Source organism: Pygocentrus nattereri, chromosome 1, assembly GCF_015220715.1.
Source record: "Pygocentrus nattereri isolate fPygNat1 chromosome 1, fPygNat1.pri, whole genome shotgun sequence".
Classification (NCBI taxonomy): domain Eukaryota; kingdom Metazoa; phylum Chordata; class Actinopteri; order Characiformes; family Serrasalmidae; genus Pygocentrus; species Pygocentrus nattereri.
The window spans coordinates 6,856,609-6,871,210 of NC_051211.1; the positions used below are offsets into that span (position 1 = coordinate 6,856,609).

Sequence of the window (14,602 nt, forward strand, 5' to 3'; positions counted from 1 at the left end):
TCTCAACTTCTGATTGGCTGTCTGTTCCGTTCTGTTTGTGTATTATTAGTGACCTGCTTAGTCTGTAATCTGTTTCGGTCCAAAAAATGTCCCCACTTCCAGAACTTCATATTCATTTCTGGTTAAAACCTCTCCCACTTTTGGTTTGTAGTGTTGAGTTGAGTTGAATTGAATTCAGCCCTGCGATGGACTGGCGACCTGTCCAGGGTGTATCCTGCCTTCCGCCCGAAGACTGCTGGGATAGGCTCCAGCATCCCCCCGCGACCCTGACAGAGAAGCAGCTTAGAAAATGGATGGATGGATGGATGGATGGATGGATTGAATTCAGAACCATCATCAAACTGTGTTTTGCACACTGTGAAATTAGCCCTCTGCATTTAACCCATCCATGCAGTGAAACACCCACATACATGCACACTAGTGAACACACACACTAAGGGCAGGGATCACACTTGACCAGAGCGGTGAGCAGCCCTGTCCACGGCACCCGTGGAGCAGTTGGGGGTTAGGTGCCTTGCTCAAGAGCACTTCAGTCACATACTGTCAGAAATGGGGATCGATCCGGCTGACCTTCAAGTTACAAGGCTGGTTCCCTGACCTCCAGCCCACAACTGCTCCCGTGATAAAGAGGGTATTGAAAGGTACTACTCAGGAATCAGGAGTCAAGGTATCTGTATGATATGATATATGATGTGAATGATCCTCAGTTTAGTTGTCTGTTTAGAGTTTACACATGTGGTAAGCGTAGGGAACCCTTTAGGCCTTCAGAGAAGGTCTAGTAATTTCTTTGAAGAAAAGAATGTATATCTGCAATATTTCGTTTTTATTTTATTAAATTTTTTTTTTGAGTTTTATTTATTTTTATTTAATAGAACCATGCTTGTATCAAATCTTCCTGTAGTACTCTTGTTTCGTTTCATCATGTTTTGGATGAGAACAAAAGGTTTAAAGTCTTGAAATGCCCTGCAGAAATCCCCCCATAGTGTCTAGATAGATGTAGCTAATCACGCTCTCTTATCTCCCGAGTCACTGTGAAGCTTTAGGTAAAACGTATGTTAATATGTTGGTCACAAGCTTTGGAATCCCATAGGATCTCTAACAAAAGTTGGCATTATTGTAGAGGTGGTGCTTTTACTCATGTTTTGGTTGAGTTTTGACATTTAGCTCTAATATTTCTACTTTTACAACGTTTTCATTTTTTGTTCATCACTGTTATTTCACTACAATACCCAGCATGCATTATTCAAATGCACCACACAGGTATTGGTAATCCCTGTGGTGCCAACCAGTCCTAACTGCCAGCCTCACCACCAATCTACAGGCTAATAAATACATCCGGGCAAGCTTCAGTTTTACCACAGTTGTTGGACAGAATCATTTTTTAAAATCTTTTCAGTCAGAGAAAAGGAAGCCAAACTGAGGGAAGGTATCTAGATAAAGAGCGACCTTGATAACTGTCTTTTTCCTCATTGTCTTCCTCATGTGACGAGGCATTTCTGTCATTTGAGTGATCCATTCTCTCCATTCTGATGATATGAAGACAGGTCCCACAGTTAAACGGCTTCTTGTTAGCTCTGTGGCTTTCTCCCGCAATCGACAACTAGCAGGAAAAAAAATTACGGCCGACCCCAAAAAACCCACCCCTGAGGCAGTTGTGGTTTTTCAAGGTTTCCTCCCAGCCTCAATATGCAGTTTAGTTTTCCCCCCTATATATCAAACAGGGAAATCTCACTGTAGGGATTACGGTGGCACTGCATTTAGAGGCAAACTGACAAGTTAACAACGAATGGAGTGATGGCGAGATGTTTCATTTTGGCCCAAGTGTCCCCCTAGGTGTTGAATGCAGTAAAGGTATGATTCATTTCGGTTATAATGGCTGTTCCTCAGGATACCCCAGTGTTGCAGAGGTTTAATTTTAGTCCTCATCCATGAGGCTGTGGGATATGCAATGATATCATTGTGTGGAGGGGTCACAGAGAGGTTGGTACAACCTGAGGAGCTGCGCTCCGTCAGTCGCAAGAATTCATGTCAAACGGATGCGTAAAGGATGGATCGTATTGAACTAACAACTCAAAGGTAACACTGATTCAGACATGTAGGCTTTCCTAGGAGACTGGCTGTTCACGATTAATCCTGACGCTTCATTTGGGAAGATGTGGTGTTTACGGAGTGCTTTCTGTTTCTGCAGCGCCCCTCCCCGTTGTGGCTCCAAAGTCTAATGAAGTGTTATTACTCTTTAGATAGAGTTCATAGCTTGCTCCAATTAGTCAGAATTGTCACGCTTTAATGAGGCACTTTGTTTTAGCGATTTAGTCAGTATGCAGCTGAGCAATTAGTTTTCATGGCTCGGCTGAGGGATCTTGTATAACAGTGCTGTAGGCTTAATGTTTACTTACTTAAACCCCTGGTCTGTTTTAAATAGTGTGTATTCTCTATGCTGTCTGTCTGTCTGTCTGTCTGTCTGTCTGTCTATCTACTTACCCACCTACTCCTCTATCGATCTATCGATCTATCGATCTATCGATCTATCTATCTATCTATCTATCGATCTATCGATCTATCGATCTATCGATCTATCGATCTATCGATCTATCGATCTATATCTATATATAATGCTGTTGTCGTAACAAAACTGCATGTCTCCAAAATGGTCAATTTTAAAGGAGAAGGAAAAGACTACTTTACTTTTTAATGTAAGTCAATGGAACCAGAATTTTTTCCAAGTCATTTTGGGCTGTTTTGGTTGGTCCAATCTTCATTAAAATTCACACACAATGTTAAGGGCAACAGACGTTTTCAAAACCTGAGAAACAGCAAAAATGGACATATATGCTATATAAATGTATATGTGTGTATGTATATGTGTATGCGTGTATATAATAGAGAGAGAGAGCTCCTATGATTGTGTCAGCCACTTTTGCTGCATAGTAATGATCAGTATGCATGGAGCAAAACTGATCCTTGTGTTGCATTCCTAGGCTGAGACCAGCACAAGGGCAGATGCATTTGCTAGGGCTCAGGGCTTATTGATATAGGAGAAGAAAAGTGTCATTGTGATAGTTGAGGTTTTTTCACTAAATACTGCAATGTTTGAGTCAAAACGATTCCCAAATGAAGCAAATAATTACTCTATCAGTCATATGATGCATTAAAATGATGCTGTATTCTCATTTGGGATACATTATAAAGACAAATAAACTGGATTGATTACTAAATATTAATGTTGAATAATGTACCTTCAAATAGACCTAGTACTCTTACTGTGCTTAGAAACATGGCCTTTGACCAGAAAGTCCCAGGGAGCAAGGTGTATAAAGCGATACAAATGTTTGTGTACGAGAGCAAATGTTATATTAAACCTCCTGCAAAGTAGGAATAAAAATAAATAAATAAATAAAAAAACATGGTTGATTGACATCCTCAGTCTAGGCCACTGATACAGAACTAAAAATATAACCGCACGAGTGGGGAGAAGTGAGTGATTAGTGGGCTCTGCATATGTCGGTAGTGTTGTTGACGAATCTGCTGTATGAAAACTTTATCTAGCCTTGATGTATCAACGTCTGACAGAAGGTTCTTATACACTTTACTGCTGGATGTGCATCCAGGGAGTGCTGGCATGGGTGGATGATCAGGCAGACATCAGGCAAACATATCTGAGCTAACCTAATGGCTCAGTTATGCGTGCTCGGTTAGCTTTCGCTTGGTTGTTAGCTTTCACTCTGAATTTTGAGTTGGCCCCAGTCTCATTTATTTTATCCCATTACCTTGTCCCTTGGAATGTTACAAGTTGTAGTGCTTGAAATCTTCCCTATGAAATGGGACCCTCAAATAAAAAGAACATTACTTTATTATCAGGCCACTAGCGCTGCTCTGTAGGTCTGCAGTGATAGCAGGGGAGGGTAAAGTTCAGCTCATCACTGCAGGTCTTTCGTTAAATTTAGGGACTCATGCCCAACAATTGTTTATTATCGACCACCTCTAATTCTTTGGTGGTATGATGCTGAAGTCAGCCATTCACCAGCTTCTTGTTTGAATTTTCCCGTTCCACCTTAAAGAGGTCACAATGTAACTGCTGCGTCATTTAAGGTGGAACAGGAAATTTAGCTACTGAGACCTCAGCGTACTACTAGTGATTTTATGCATGCTATAAAGAAAAGGACCATAATACATTGAAACAACATTAAGATAATGCAATGGTTATCGTATTGAATGCAATGGTTATCGTATTGAATGCAGTGGTTATCGTATTGAATGCAATGGTTATCGTATTGAATGCAATGGTTATCGTATCGTAACGCGAAAATTCTTACATTTGTGGGTTTCTTTGGTCTCTTGTTCAGCCGTCTTGCCGGTTTTTCTTTTTTTTTTTCCTCATTCCTGAAAACCCTCTGTTTGGAGGGCCATGTAGCCCTAACACGTCATCCTACCCCTCTATCTCAACTAAAATCATTACGCCCTACCCCTAGATGTGAACGCACAAAGCAGTGGGGTAGGTCTAAGTGGTACAGACGAAGGGTGAAATGGGATTGAGCCTTAGAGACTTTGAAGGAGCTTTTGATAAAGCTATGTGGAAGATTAGGACTGCCCAGTTTATAGAAAGGGAAGAATTTAGGCACCATAAATTGTCCATTTAGTGGACATTGGGAAGTTCATTCAGTTCATAGCACCTACTTTGTACATACATGTGTGCCCCCTTAAGCAAGCTTAAGCTAATTAGAGAAAAAAACAGATTTAGGTTCTCTGCGGCATTAAGTTTGTCATGAATGCCTCCGTTTATTTAAACAAATGTCTGTGATTGGCCAGGATGCTCACATAACAGTTAACACTGTTTAGAGGTTCATTTGCTTGTTGCTTGCTACTGTAATATCAATCTGACCAAGACTGATGTTGCGGTAGAACAGTAAAATGAGCCCTTGCTCGGAGCTGGACTGGTTATAGGATATGTAAGCTTTTGATGGAAGACAACACGAGAATGTGACCAGCTCTTCAAATTGGAACCCTCTGAAGATCCAACTGGATGTGCTGTGTCAATTGCACGCCTTACATGAAGACCCAGCGTGATTTTTGCCGTAGGGGATACTGATTTGGATTTCAAAAGAAGCAGCGTAGCATTATGTAAATGACTCATTAACTCAGGAATAACTAAATTGTGAATCCCGTTCTTTAGTTGTCACTCTCTCTCTTTCCTCTCTGTCGCTCGCCCTCCTTCCTGCTTAGCTAACTCTCCAGGCCGTATCGGGGAGTGTCTCACAGTACTGGAGGCGTCAAGCACAATAGACGAGGAACATCAAGCTTTTTGTGTAAACCTAGTCACTTCCACTGTGCCTTTTGGGTTATGGCAGGAGTGTGATCCGCTTTGAACTTTCAGCGGAAGCAGACAGCAGGGGTCTTGCGTTTGTGCGGAACCTCAAACAGCGTCATGTCACGTTAACAGCCCGAGGAGAAGCAGAGAGAATTTTCCAAGCAGTGTGTGAAGAGAATTGTGCCCGTTTGCTGCTCGTGTTGCACATTTCACACCTCTTTGCTGAGCTGAGCGTTTTTATTTTAATCTGTTTTCTCGAAAGCATCCGAACAGCTGCAGAAAATGTTTGTTTTTCTACGGCCCTGCAGGACTGCATGATACAGGCAGGATACGTTGCGATTGCGTTACTTCATATTGCAGTTGCAGCATGCCTAGAACAAAAGACAAGCACAAGTAATAATAACAATCATGAACGCTTGAACGTACAGTGTTTGACCAGGGATGCACAGTGAGATCAGTGTCACATCAGGTGTAGACTGATATTTCAGATGAATATTTGATGACGGAAGACTTTGGAATGAAAGAATAAGTCAATAATAACTTTGTTCAGGACGCTCACAGCACTCGTCTACAATATCAGAACCGCACTGGCCAGTGATTCGTCAATTATCAAACTATATTGTTAACAAAGAGGCATTCCAGCATAAGACTGGACTTAATGTCATGTCTTGTTATGCTGTGCTCAGTAGTGCAGTATTGTATTTAGTCGCCTTATCAGATTGAGAGAATTGTTTTATATCAGTTTCATATCTTCGTTCTTCAGTGTTCTCTCACTATATAGTACAAAGGGTGCATTACGCAAATACGCTATGTCACCTTGCGGTGTCAGCCAATCATGACTGCTAGCCACTGGTGTACTGGCTACTAAATACAGACAGCAAGCATTAGTGTTACTTTTACCTCAGTCATCAATTCTGTGTTAATTCAGCCCAACATGGAAGCCATAGGTCAGTTTTCATTCTCAGCCAGAGAAGAAAAGGCGTATTGAGGTAGCCGCCTTGCCTTTTTTGCTGATGTCCTCCTCAGCTGACGAGTCGTTTCTAACATTCATGTAATCCATTCTCTCTGACAGTTACTACAGTTGCACAGCTGTGTTAACCCTAACTTCCAGCTTTCGACAGCTAGCGAGAAAATGAACAACAACATTTTGAACAGTCTAAGCCCTAAAATCCACTCCGAAGAACCCACTCCGAAGAAACCACTCCAAGATCCCACCTTCAATATAGATTGGGGTGTCAAACTCAACCATTGAATGGACCGTATTAAAAAATCTCGACAAATCTGTGAGTCAGCTGTTTTTATTTTATTTTTACTTAACATTTTGCCATGATGCCAACTGACCATTGTTTATTCAAAATACAACAAAACTGCAATAGCGAAAAATAGGCACTGGATACTTGAGCAATTCAAAATGTTAAATAAAAACAAATTGTTTTATATAAAATGTTGGACTACATTAGCTGTAGTTAACTGTTAAACCTCTTTAAATGTGCCCAGTGTGAAGTAGGTGTAACTGTAGTGCAGCTTACGGTGAAATGGTCTAATATTAACAGAGAATTAAAATAATTTTGCGGGCCGAACATCATTGTGCCACGGGCCTGGCTGGGAGAGAGAGAGAGATCATCTGAGAGGGGTTTTCTTAGTCTTTAAACTACAAAATCTCTAGAGTTGACTTCTTACAACGCTGTAAGGTTCAAGCATGTTTACTACATGTAGCGCTGATTCATTTTTTTTCATTTTGGCCGGAGTCTCCCTTCAAACTGCCAAGTGCCGGGAATTTTAGATGCTTATTTACAGTACTGTGTGAAAGTTTTAGGCATTAAGCAATTTTTAGACAATGTACCTCAGCAGTGAGTTTATCACAGTGTACATTAGAATAAAGTCGTATTCATAATTCAAATAAACATCAAAACAGCAAAAAGTAACAAGAATTTCTCGGGTCCATATTTTTCCTGGACACCTTCACAGCTGCCACAGAGACTCGTTAATATCATCAGTTACATCATGAGCTCAATTTACTGAGCACTGATTGGTCAAACCAGGAGCTGCTTTTTAACTACATATAATACTGGGCTTCCTCGAGGAGAGGCTTGGAAATGAGTAAACAAACACACTAACGTCCATTAAATCACTATTTATTATATATATATTAGTCTGTGTGTGTGTGTGTGTGTGTGTGTGTGTGTGTGTGTATGTATGTGTATATATATATATATATATATATATATTTCAAATATTAACACTTTTCTCAGCAAAGAAACACAAACTACACAAATAAATAGATTTTGAAAATGTGTCTTGGGTGCCTAAGACTTCCGCGCAGCACTGTATATATAATTACTATGTTTTAATCACATCAGTGCTACATTAATGTACAGGCTGATGGGAAACCTTTGTGTGGGTTTATCCCCATCACACTTAAGGGTTTTAATGGGAGTAATCCAGGTGCCGGATTAGGGATAGATGAGCACTGAGATCCGAGAGAGAGGGAGAAGAAAAGTTGTATAAGCCACTCGACCCCCTGACCTTGGACTCTCCAAGCCCCACTGTGCACATTAAACAAAAATAAATGCAGCTGAATGGCACACGTGCCCCTCCGCATCTGCCAGAGAGGAGCAGGAGGAGGAAGAAGAGGACTTTAGGAGCCCTGGTAGGGGGGGGGGGGGGGGGGGGGGGGGGGGGTTGGATGGCTGCTGGCAGCAGCTGGCTGTGTGCATGACCACGGCTCCAGGGACCTTCTGCTCACTGAGACGGAAGGAAAAGACTCCGACATCTGCCCACTGTCAGCCCTGCTGTGGGAGGCTACGGACAACCACTTACACACTCGGCGTTCTTTGATACTTCGTTTTGATCCTTGATGTTGCCCTTCGATTCAGGGCGGTCTTTAACGTGCCCTCGTTGGCTTGTCTTCACGGTTTTCTTTGGGGAAATCCATGACGCTATTTTTCGTTACATTCATGTGATTTTTGTTAGATGACCCCTTGAAGACATGAGGAGTGTTGTAAGCTTCAAACAGCAGAACTTGGTTTATTAGCTAGAGCAATGAAATGCTTTGAAATAATCAATGTTTCAAAGCTTTAATGTTCAGTTTACAGTCTGTTACACTTACTGTTACACTTTTATGTCTCTTGATTATTTTCAGCGTAAATGTTTTTGTTATCTTGTTTTGCACCTGTTCCATAGTTTTGCACGTGTGTTTATCAGACTTAGGTAGTAACAGAGCAATAATCAGGATCCAAATCTAAGTAACTATATTCCTGCGATATTCACAGAAAAAAGGCAGATACATAAGAAAAACAGCTTGATTATTAGCAGGTTTACATTGAAAACACTCCGTAGCACTTCCTGACTATTTTCTTGATCTCCCCAACTTTAACCTCCACTTTATAAGTAGCCTTCATTTTAATACATTCAATAGTCTGTTCATTACCTTGTATGTTGCAGTTTATTTTAGTGAATCCTTTTGTAGCCGCAGCTTAAGGCTTGTCTTTATTCAGCCAGTTTCCTCTCTTTCAGTGACTCTCACAAATGCAGAATGATAGCGTTGCTGATAGCTCCCCTTGTGGAGAACTCAAGCGTAGATGTTTAAGCATTTGTGATTTAGCATATTACCAGTTTTCCTACAGAATGATAACTCCACTTGCACTGTATAAGTATCGTCTTGAATCCGAGTTGTACCGAGTACCCCCAGTGGTGTTGTGTAGCAACAAAGAGTCTTGAGTCTTGAATCCTTTGGCCAGGCGTTTCCTTTAGATTTACTTGTTGCCTATTATCTCCTGTAATGCTGTACATCACACGCTCTTTGTTTTGTCTTTGGCGACGTATAGACACAGTTTGAATAGCACCTCTCATCCCTCGGGTTTTCTGTCACAATGGGAAAGCTGCTGCCCCCCCCCTCTTTTTATGGGGGAACCCCAACCATGATACACCCCACATGCATTTATCTGTTGTCTATGCGCTTCAGTAAATTATGCTGCCTAGTGCAGCTTGCGCCGTCACTGGCAATCTGCTGTGTACAGCACGTGGGCTCTGGCTGTGGAAATAGGGCCGCGTTTGTGAAAGGCCTTTGTGTGTCGGAGGGATTGACAGCGGGCCGGATGTGAGGGGTTTGTATGGGGAAGAGCCGCGCACCTCTCCTTCCTCACCCCCCCTTTTCCCTCTTTTGTCTTGGGCTTTGTGTGAGAGAGATCCGTACCCCACTGTTAAAGTGAATGGCTGTTCTGAGAGAAGGCCCATCCTCCTCCTGCTGCTTCTGCAGTCCTGCTGAAAGCAGCAACTTGACTCCAGGTCTCAGCCAGAAATAATACAGGCAGTGCGGTGTGGCTGCGTGGCTGCATGTGCCGACCAAGACCCGGCCAAACCATCGCATTCGCGAAAACATCTGTCTTTGCCTTTTGGCTAGCATATAAATTTAGTTGCCCCAAAAAGGTGAGCCCTTAAAGGAAAACTTCTGAGGTTTTCAACCTAATGTCTGTTCGCCACAGCTGTAGCATATGGTCACTTACCACAGACAATAATTTCAACAATAATTCTGTACTTGGAAAAGAACACGTGGACTCAAAACAAGCTTATAATAGAAGCCAATGGGCAGTTGCTCAATTTTGAGTCAGTTTTATTCTATGTGGAGGGAATTATTGTCCATTGTACTCAACCACATTATACAGATGCGGCAGTTTAAAGACCCCTCAGCAATAGTTCCATTAGAACATCGTTTTATTTCCAGTCTAATCAGCCATTAGGAGGTTCATCACTAATTATTTGAGTTATTTCTGTGGGGAATAGATAGAAGATAATCCATTTGCTGTCTGCCCTTCTACTCTAAGAAGCCAACTCAACGATATGGGTCTGAGAGGTTGTGTAGTGGTCTAGAAGAGGAAAATGACTAAAAGTGGCTACTGGTGTTCTCAGAACAATGGATTGACCACCTCAGAGTGGAGACCTCAACGTCACTGAATGTGTTTGGGATTAATTACTTGGATCCTGATAAGTAGGAATAGGAGAAATGGCAAATATATAATATCGCAATACTTGAAAACATTTTCATGATGCACGATATATTTTGACAGAGCGCTAGTTATGCTCTTTTTACATTGAAGTATGCAGTTGCTCAGTGGCCTCTGTGGACTGACGAGATCCACAATATACTAAAAAGTGCATAAATGATCATGATAATGATTATTAAGTGTCGTATTGCACAAACATTGTGGGGAGTAAGAATACAACCAGCTTCTAAGACTGAACTTTGGTGTTCAGTGTTCAAAAATACCTCTGAAGATTTCTCAGAAAAACTGGTGTCTTGAAAAGAGTGGAAGCTGTCATTAAAGCATAGACGCACTAAATACTGAAACAGTTTCAGTGAACTTTAGTTATTGAGCCGTCCGTGTAATTTTCTGTTAAATGTATTTTACTGCTTTTTTAGGTATTAATTGAAAGGCACTAGCTTTTGCACAGTATTTGCTAAATAATAGTTACTGGATAATCAGCTTTAGGATTAATAACTAAATATTAAGGTTTCAAATTGGGGGTTTCAAGAACAAAAAGAGCTGCGGCAGCAAACGTGAGCACTTTTTAGCTCAAGAGCTCTGTTCCTAGACACCCCCCTTGGTGTATTTTAATAGAACATCTAATGCGTGGATTCAGGTTTAAAATGCAATGGTCTGGTATTTCCCCCTGTTCTTTGAGGAGCAGTCATTTCAGATGCAGTCAAAGCCTTGGCTCTGATGCATAATGCTATCTCTGTCTTGCAGGGATGTGCTGGTTGAAATGGCTTGTGTGCGTGTGTGTGTGTGTGTGTGTGTGTCTGTGACACAGAGAGATTCCTTGCTGATAAACGCTGTGATTGGCTTTATGCTGCCTTCTGCCTCTGTGGTTCCCCTCCCTGCACCCCAAACACTAGAGACCAGAAGATAGAGCTTACTCACATGTACACACTCTAATACCTCTTGTACAGTACATATACATAGTGATGAGCAAAAGTTTTGGCATCCCTGATTACATAAAATTCCTTTACCGGGAACTGCACATTTTACTCCACATTACATTTATTTTACATACTAATTAAAAAAAGAATGTGGCTTATTCTCTCTCTCTCTCTCTCTCGCTCTCGCTCTCGCTCTCTCTCGCTCTCTCTCTCGCGCTCTCGCTCTCTCTCTCTTTCTCTCGCGCTCTCTCTCTCGCTCTTGCTCCTCTCTCTCGCTCTCTCATATATAATGTGATGTTAACTTATTTTTTGCTTCATTATTTTTACTTTGTTAACTTTTACTTTAATCAACAAAATGTCATATTTAAACCTGCAACTTTTGTGTTCATAATAGTTGGACTTTTCTTCTCCATGTGCTTCCTGACAGTCCTCATTGGGCTTTAACTCTGGTGATAGTGCTGGCCAGGTCATCCCATCAAACCGCTCCCTCACTACACAAATGGTACACATTGTCAAGTCATAATGTGTGCTAACTTTATGGGACCTGATGGACAAATGCTGCATGTAACAATGTATTCAGTGCTACTGTCATAATTAAACAAGTGCATGCAGCTGATGGTGGTCCAGCAAAACTAAAAGCTCAGTCGCAGAAGTTGGTTGCATTTTCTGCTTCTCATGATGCCATTAAAACACTCACAGGGATGATGAGGTCTGGACTCTGAGGTGGTCAGTCCATTGTTCTGAGAGCACCAGCAACTTCTTTGTTTGATTTTCTATTTTTCTTCTTTTTTGGCTATTTCCTTTTCTCAGTTATGGCTTCTTAAGAGCCTTGCATCCTTTCAGACCCCTAAAAAGAAAGTCAAGCTCCACTCTTTTAAAGATGAAAGCTTTACTATCTGATGGTGCCTGTTTTGGTGGCCTGCCAGGTTGCCCTATTGTTATGCGTAGCATTTTCTCAGGGTCCTCCTTTTCCTTTGATTTTTCCCTTTGCTTATGCAGTTAAATTATTTTATATCTAATCTCCTCAGAAATATCTCTTTGAACAATTTGAACATGACTGCTGTTTTGACAGCAAATTAAATAACTGAAAGTCTCGTACTTTTACACAGTACTGCACTTCAGCGTGTCCTTGTGTGTTCATCTAGATAATAAATGTTCGGCTAACTAGCTTTTCTGGCTTACTTCTTCCAATCTGGCATAACATGAGTTCCATTTGCGTAAAATTCAGTGATATCCTCTGCCAGTACAGTCAGTATTGTTTTGACTAGTGCATAACATTATACACTCACTGGCCACTTTATTAGGTACTCCTAACCCTAACCTGTTCAGTTGCTTGTTAACACAAATAACTCATCAGCCAATCACACAGCCGCAACTCAGTGCATTTTGGCATGTAGAGGTGGTCTAGACACCTTGCTGAAGTGCAGACCGAGCATCAGAACGGGGAGGAAAGCTGATTTAAGGGACTTTGAACGTGACATGGTTGTTGGATCCAGATGGGCTGGTCTGAGTATTTTAGAAACTGCTGATCTGCTGGGATTTTCACACACAACCATCTGAAGGGTTTACAGAGAACGGTCCAAAAAAGAGGAAATATCCAGTGAGCGGCAGAAATTGCTTTGTTGATGTGAGAGGTCAGAGGAGAACGGGCAGACTGGTTCCAGATGATAGAAAGGCAGCAGTAACTCAAATAACCAACCAAAATCTCTGAGGAATGTTTCCAACACCTTGTTGAAAGTCTGCCACGAAGAATTAAGGAAGGTCTGAAGGCAAAAGGGGGTCTCACCTTTTACTAGCAAGGTGTACCTAATAAAGTGGCTGGTGAGTGTATGTACATGTCAAGTATGCAGTGGTTTAGTAGCAGAAGCATCTTTAGTGCACTGATGGATTGAGGTGGACTGGATCTGTGCTGGTAATTGATTGACTCTGCCTAAGAGCAGCAGGGTGAGGCAATAACAGCATTTTAGTGGCTACATTCTTCACAGCCTCTGTAGACCAATCAAGGCTGACTGCTGTGCAGGGGAGCTGAAGGATGATCAGTGGGCACGATGCCACTGAAGCTCTGGCAAGGAGATGCCGGTCAGAAGAGGCGGTTCTGCGGCCATGAGCGGGGGTCAAGCCTGATTTGTGGCCCGTTTCTTTTTGGTAAACAGCCGTGGGCCGGACTGAATAGGAATGAGAAGGAGATTTGCATATTAATGAGACTCAGCTGAACTCCCCGGCCCCTCCTCTCGTCTCTCTGCGCTTCCCTCTGGCAGTTGCCTCGGAGAAGCGGTGGAAGAGGCTGAATCTGTCCCCTTCTCTGTCTCTCTCAATCTCTTTCTCCATGTCTTTCTGTCTTGTAGCACAGCACTGTCTCTCACGCTGTCCGCATTGTTGCGTTGTCTTTAATATTGCATGCTTTCTATAATCCATCCTTAAGACAGTCTGCGGTAACTGTAAGCACACCATGGCCTCCTACTCTGCCTGAGAGGCCGGTTCTCAGCAGTGTTGGGCTTTGGCTGCTGGACTGGGATTAGTATACAGTGGTTGGCTTTCACTCCGAGCCTCTGGCCATCCAGAGGTCACTGCAAACTGGACCAGACATCTTGGATCATCACTCAGCTACACCCAGCAGTTCTTTTCCTTCCTTCGTTCAAGCCACAACCTGTTCGGTGGTTGGACCCCTTGAATTGCATGTGGACGCAGAAGGCAGTAAAGGGCAGTAGCTTGAACTGGGTTCAGTCTAGCCAAGCTGGTGTGCTACGTGCTGGACCCTGGGGTCAGATTTGGGGCCCTATGCGGGTTTGTGAGAGCAACGGCTGCTGGCCGGGCGTCGTGGCAACCACACGGAGCCGCAAGGCCACTAGAGTGCAAAGGAGTGGCTGCAGCCCCTTCCCTATGTGCTGGGCTGGAGGTATTACTCTTCTTCTGCTTATCCAACAGTGTTTACCTTTGTCTTTTATGCTCACACTTTCACTCATAAGTCTTTGACTAGCTCTTTAAAGTGTCCTGCTGTGTTCTTTGCCATATTTAACTTGCTGTAATACTGTTACGTGCATAATTTCAGCTAAACCAATTATTGTTCAGTAGCTGCTGAATAACAACTGAGTTATTAGGGAGTATCTTAGTACTTTTTGCTGTTCCATGTGTGTTTAATAGTTGTTAAATCTTGTTAAGTCTTAGCAACTGTCTGGTCATTACTACTTTATTGAATTTAGTAGGGTGAGCTCATACCTCCTTAGGTGTAAACCTGAAAATCTTCACTTCAAAATCAGGAGTTTGTCGTTATTTACAGCCAGTAAATGGTTTACTGCTGAGTAATTCACAAGAATAATAAGAAAACACCCAACTAGTGCATTGTAAAGACACTCTGATGAGAACTGAAATCTAAGGCT

At 42.2% G+C, this 14,602-nt stretch overlaps 1 protein-coding gene across 18 annotated transcripts in view; it reads left to right on the forward strand.

Annotated features, from left to right (window-relative positions):
• The window catches only part of ptk2aa (protein tyrosine kinase 2aa), a 194,414-nt gene that overhangs the window by 54,483 nt on the left and 125,329 nt on the right, over positions 1 to 14,602 (forward strand). For 3 of the 18 annotated variants that reach the window (XM_037546812.1, XM_017700584.2, XM_017700585.2), the window contains exon 1: positions 13,840 to 14,121. The exons of 5 other annotated variants lie outside the window; for them this stretch is intronic. In XM_037546812.1, the coding sequence (XP_037402709.1) occupies positions 13,902 to 14,121 (220 nt within the window). In that variant the 5' untranslated portion in view covers positions 13,840 to 13,901. Of the gene's footprint in view, positions 1 to 13,829; positions 14,122 to 14,602 lie in introns of those variants that run through there. 10 more of the 18 variants (XM_017700580.2, XM_017700583.2, XM_037546930.1 and 7 more) reach the window with 8 other exon arrangements.